General features: G+C 38.7%; 1 protein-coding gene across 1 annotated transcript; it reads right to left on the bottom strand.

Annotated features, from left to right (window-relative positions):
• Window positions 1-2,892: 2,892 nt before the first annotated feature.
• Window positions 2,893-4,912, bottom strand: LOC147453630 (uncharacterized). Its single transcript, XM_086516945.1, is given in 4 exon segments — window positions 2,893-2,924; window positions 2,927-3,355; window positions 4,537-4,636; window positions 4,769-4,912. Coding segments are annotated over 4 exon segments (705 nt in total).
• Window positions 4,913-6,114: the final 1,202 nt, after the last annotated feature.

Here is a 6,114-nt window from a genome sequence, read left to right as displayed (position 1 = left end):
GACTTTCAAGCTGAGTAATGATGCGACTCAATAGGTCTTGCTACTCTTCTGATGCCTCGTGTGGTTGGATTCTCTAAGCGGCCACTGCATTCACTGGGGTTAGTTGGAATGAGCTTGATTCCTCTAACTCATTGACTCTTGCTTGCATATGCAACTTCTTGTCTTTAAGGTGGGCTACTTCCACTGCCAACTCATACGTTGCAGGGAATCTCCCCTTCACCTTCTCTTTCAGCGGAGACCACACAGGCTAGCAATGAAACGATCCTTCTTCAAGAAATTAGGTGCTCATTCACCTTCTCTAGCGAGCCAACCCATCGCTCCTACAAATCCACAAACTTGGATTTGTAAGTGGCATACTCTAGCAGATTTCCCTACTTTAATTGTCTCAGCAGTTGCCATAACTTTTTTACGGTTGTGCCCCCACCAAACCTCTTCACAAAGGCAGCACGTACGACGTCCCATGCATTCTTGGTAGCTTAGGGCAAAGAATTGTACCAAGACTTGGCCTCTACTTTCATCAATAAAGGAAAGATTCGTTGCTGTGAGGCATTGTGCCATATATGTGTTGGTGTGAAAAGCTATTTAAAGCTCTGCGTGATTTTTTACATGGTAGAAGTTAGAAATCATTTTGCAGTACAAAACAAAAACCCTTAAAGTGATTTATGAAGAAGCAGAACTTATAGAATGGTCCTAAGATGATTAAACTTGTAACATCTTAGTAGGACTATAGTAGGTCATAAGAACATTGGGCTAGCCTAGTTTTTTTGAAACAATTCTTTTTGTACTCTAGTTTATGACTGTTAAAGCTATCAAGGCCGAAAGACAATTTAGAGTGAAGCTAATATCTCATTACCGATTAGCTATAAAATGTCTCATGAAAGTACATACATTATTACACAAAAGATTTATCAGAGTTCAATCAATCCAATGGTGAGAACTGAACTAATCTTTTGGATGACCCAATGTAAAGATGATCATTGAATGCAAATAAATCTTTTTCTCCATGTTGTATTAGAATCAAGACTATATTAGTAATGAGAGATATGGATTAAAAATATTGAGGATGATTGTGTCAAGATGTTTGGAGCAAGAGAAGAACACATGAATTGATCATGGGGCCATTTTGTGTATAACATTGAATTTACAAAACAAAAAATATTAAAATTTGATCATTTTGGGAATGGGATTTTTTGCAATTTATCTAATATGATCTTCTTGACAGTCCTAAGTGTGCTCACATACATCAATACCATATATGTTGGAGTTAGGATTGCATGTATGCACAGACATCTTGGACAAGATCAAGGTAGACAATAGAGAGTATATTTCTTAGTGTGCAAATAGAAAGATAAAATAGACATAGAATGATGGTTGTATATACGATGCATTGGGGAAAAAACCTCCTAGCTAGGAAAAGAGTACCTTGGTGGTCCCAAATGTTTTCACACACATCACTACTACATATGTGGTAATGAATCCTCCCTGGGAGTGATGCGGTGACTAAGAGCTGGTACATAGTCTATATGGAAGTGCATCACCATAAGGACATGATCAATCCACAAAGAGAGGCAAGCCCAAAGATTTGCAAAAAGATTCAAATTAGTTCTCATGAGGCAGTGCCTATGTGAACATCCCTACAAGGTTGTCTTGAGTCACCACACATAAGCGAAGTTTATTTCTTCTACTAAGAGTATTCCCATGTGCATTTTGCAAGCATGAAATATGGGTTCCTTGTAACTGCCGATGTGTTGTAATTGTTCTTGTAGATGATGTTGGTAGTATCATGTCCACATTCAAATCATCCATATAGTATCTAGGCCATAAACACTCAATCATTACCTCATAATATGTAAGTATAGGGGTGCCTTTACACACTACTAACAGCTCAGACCTAGAGATTGAAGAGAGATAACTCAAGAATGATTTCCTCTTTTAATGCAAAATCATGTATGACCCTCAATCCCCTATTCCAGTCAGTTTTCCCCTATTTTAGTCAATTTTAGCACTTGTATCAATATAAGGCTCCTTGCCACTAGAGAAAATGGCTACTATATCCACCTAATCAACCTTCTCTTATATAAGCCATGCATATCTTTAGCAGCCTTTGTGCATGCCATCCATGTGGCACTTTGCCATTGGGCCTTGCCCTAGACCCTAGATGCTAGCATATGATAGCATAGGATCCTTCTATTGACAAAATACCTCCTCTGTATGACAAATTCCCAGTAATCACTCTTTTGAACGAAGAATATGCGCTCTAATATCTTAAAGGAAACCCCATCCTGTTTCCTTTTATAGAAACTATAGAAAGCAATCAAACCATATGTAGCCCACTCAAAATACTCATACTTTTGCGATAATACAAACCAATCCACAATGTCACACATAAAAAAAAAAGGAGCATCATTTTGGACTTAAGGGAACAATTTCACCTCACCACAAAGTCATTGTATGCATCATCTTACAATATTTTCTCCTTCATTTATTTTGTTCTTCTAAGAGGCTTACTATTAATAGCATATTGTAATGTGCTCTAATTTATGTAATCAAATTGTTGTCAACCTTAATTAGCCATATGTTCGAGGAGGAGGTCACTGCAAGAAAAAAATTACTTATCTTGTGAGTTCAACAATACATATTATTTATTTATATTTTCTCACATTTTGACATACATAAGTGTGTTGAAAAATAAACCTTGATATTTTTTTTACAAATTTAATAAGAAAAAGGTCCCCTTTATTGGTGAAAGAATCACAACTAAAGGGTTTTAGAAATAGGCTTGAACACACGTGATGGCCGAGTTTTATTTATAGTGAACACTCGCCCCCTTGGAAAGGCCATATACAAAGTTGGATTATGAAAGCTTTCCATTAGCGCATGCTAGAGAGACCCTTATCTTGAAGGTCAGGAGAGTATTTTATGGCAATAATAAGGCCCACAACAACAATTACACTTGCCATCTTTATTTTAAGGAGGTTGCATTTCAGGAAGGCAAGCCAGTGCTTAAAATTCCTCAAGACAAAGAGGAGGATATTAATAGACTCTATGAGGAATCGGAGCAACCACCAAGAAAATTTCAAGAAATCCATCAAGAGCAAGAGAAGAAGTTTGGCAAGTTTGGTAGGGATCAACAAGATGCCTACCAGTGTGGCATAAAAAAATGCCCTGATGCTTGTCATGACAACAGAGAAACTCAGCCAATCATCACAATGACTATCACCATCAAGATCAGGGTCAACATCCATGCCATCGATATCCATACCATTCTTGACATCAGCATTGAAGGCATCGCCAGCATCTACGCATGTCTCGTTGTCGATGGCATTGTCAAGACATGGATCATCAGCCCCAAGATCTATATTGAAAGATGTGGACCATACATACTTAGGCTTGTTAAACTAACAACAAATAAATTGCAAGCAAAAGAAACGCATGGACTAAGCCAACTATCACCATCCACAGCAATATACATAGTTTTGTTGACAGCAGCCCCCATTCCTATATCGAAACATGCCAAAAAAAAGCACTTTGAAAGGAGAAAAACACAATTTTGATATACTCTCAATAAGAATAGAAAGATCATAGTTTTTGTTGCTCCAAATCAAGTTAATTATTGAACTTTCCACTCTAATTCACTGCACATAGTGCTAGCAAAACACTCTATTAATTGTAAATAGGAACTATCTAAGTTTGATTACAACCAAGGTCTAAGAGTAAAATATTCTCTCTCTCTCTCTCTCTCTCTCTATATATATATATATATATATATATATATATATGTTTCTTCTCTCGAGTCTTATATAACGTACATATAAAAATCTATTTGCTTCTTCTAAGAGGATTAATGTTAATAACATACTGCTTAATGTGCTCTAATTTATGTAGTCAAATTGTTGTCAACCTTAATTAGCCATATGTTCAAGGAGGGGGTCACTCCAAGAAAAAAAATTACTTATCTTGTGAGTTCAACAATACATATTACTTATTTATATTTTCTCACATTTTGACATATGTAAGAGTGTTGAAAAATTAGCCTTGATAATTTTTTGACAAATTTAATAAGAAAAGGGTCCCCTTTATTAGAGAAAACATCCTCACCATGGTCGACACCCTCGCCATCAATATACTCCATTTCTATATCGAAACATGTGCAATATTAAACATTGCAAGAAAAAGAAGGGAAGAAGAAGAAAGGAAGGGGGTTTCTTGTACCTTGAGAGATTCCATTAGCTGCATGTTCAGCAGAGAATCCATTAGCACCATGGTCGACATACACACCATCAATATACATAGTATTGTTGAGAACAACCTTGCAATATTAAACATTGCAAGAAAAAGAAGGGAAGAAGAAGAAAGGAAGGGGGTTTCTTGTACCTTGAGAGATTCCATTAGCTGCATGTTCAGCAGAGAATCCATTAGGACCATGGTCGACATACACGCCATCAATATACATAGTATTGTTGACAAAAACCTTGCAATATTAAACATTGCAAGAAAAAGAAGGGAAGAAGAAGAAGGGAAGCGGGTTTCTTGTACCTTGAGAGATTCCATTAGCTGCACGTTCAACAGAGAATCCATTAGCTACATGTTCAGCTCCACTATCAACCGCAAGGTCAATAGCGCTATCCACAGCAGCCTCCAGGGCAAGGCCAGTGACAGCGACAGTGGTGACCCCAAGTTCAACAGCGCTAACAGCAGCATCAAGGGCAAGGCCAGTGACAACGACAGTGGCGACCCCGACCCCAAGTTCAACAGCGCTAACAGCAGCATCAAGGGCAAGGCCGGGGACATCGAAAGTGGCGACCGCGGTGACGATCATGGCAGTAAAACCAAGCCAGCCAGCAACCTCATCGCTGAGCCCGGCTGCCTTCGCGGCCCACTTGACAACATACTTGGCTGCAATCGAGGCCATATTTTTTCAGAATGTCGTAAAGGATTTGCGTTCGCGCTAATCCTTGTGCTATATAATAGCACAAGGTCTTCTGTATGGATGGCGAGTCGTGTGACACAATCGTACCCTCATGAATCAGGACACCAATTGAGGGTTGACTTGCCCAAGGAGCAAATAAGAAATATAATTATTTGTATATGGGCAATAGTTTTATTTCTTATTTGTTCCATTGTACCCTCCCTCTCCTCCCTCTCTCTTTCTCTCTCCCCCCTTACTTTTTGGATTGTTCCTCCACTTTAAAAGTCTTACTTTACTTATAGAAGTCTTTTCCTCATCTTCTTCTTAATGGATTTGCTGTAACGCTATATAATAGCGCAGGTCCTGCGGCTCAATGGTATCTCATGAATCAAGTCGCACAATTGAGGGTTGATTTGCCCAAGGGGCAAATAAGAAATATACCTATAGTATATGGCCAATAGTTCTATTTCTTCTTTGTTCCATTGTATGACCAATGACCCCCCCCCCCCTCCCCCTCTCTCTTTCCTCCTCTTCATTTTGGGATTGTTTTTCCACTTTAAAAGTCTTACTTTAGAAGTCTTTTTCTCATCTTCTTCTTAGTCCAGTAATGGATTTGCGCTAGCGCTATATAATAGCACAAGGTCTTCTGTATGAGAAGGCGGATCCTGCGACTCAATCGTATCTCATGAATCAAAAATATAAATATTGTATATGGCCAATAGTTCTATTTCTTATTTATTACATTGTATGGCCAATGACCCCCCCCCCCCCCCCTCCCTTGCCCCCTTCCTTTCGGGATTGTTCCTCCGCTTGAAAAGTCTTACTTTAGAAGTCTTTCCTCATCTTCTTCTTCGTGTAGTAAGGGGTTTGCGCTAGCGCTATATAATAGCACAATTCTTCTATATGAGAAGGCGGGTCCTCCTGCTCAATTGTATCTCATGAATCAGGTCGCCAATTGAGGGTTGACTTGCCCAAGGAGAAAACAAGAAATATAACTATCCAATAGTTCTATTTCTTATATGCTCCATTGTATGGCCAATGACCCCCCTCCGCCGCCGCCTCCCCCCCCTTCCTTTGGGAATGTTCCTCCACTTTAAAAGTCTTAATTTAGAAGTATTTTTCTCATCTTTTTATCGTCTGGTGATTGTAGTTTCAGTGTTAGGGCTCATTTTTTAATGCTTCAATGCCTTCAATGGCTTTTTTAC

Source organism: Adiantum capillus-veneris, chromosome 7, assembly GCF_014529385.1.
Source record: "Adiantum capillus-veneris isolate H3 chromosome 7, ASM1452938v2, whole genome shotgun sequence".
NCBI classification, from domain to species: Eukaryota; Viridiplantae; Streptophyta; class Polypodiopsida; order Polypodiales; family Pteridaceae; genus Adiantum; species Adiantum capillus-veneris.
Note: the sequence above shows the minus strand (reverse complement) of the source record. Positions and strands in the feature narration are given on the sequence as shown.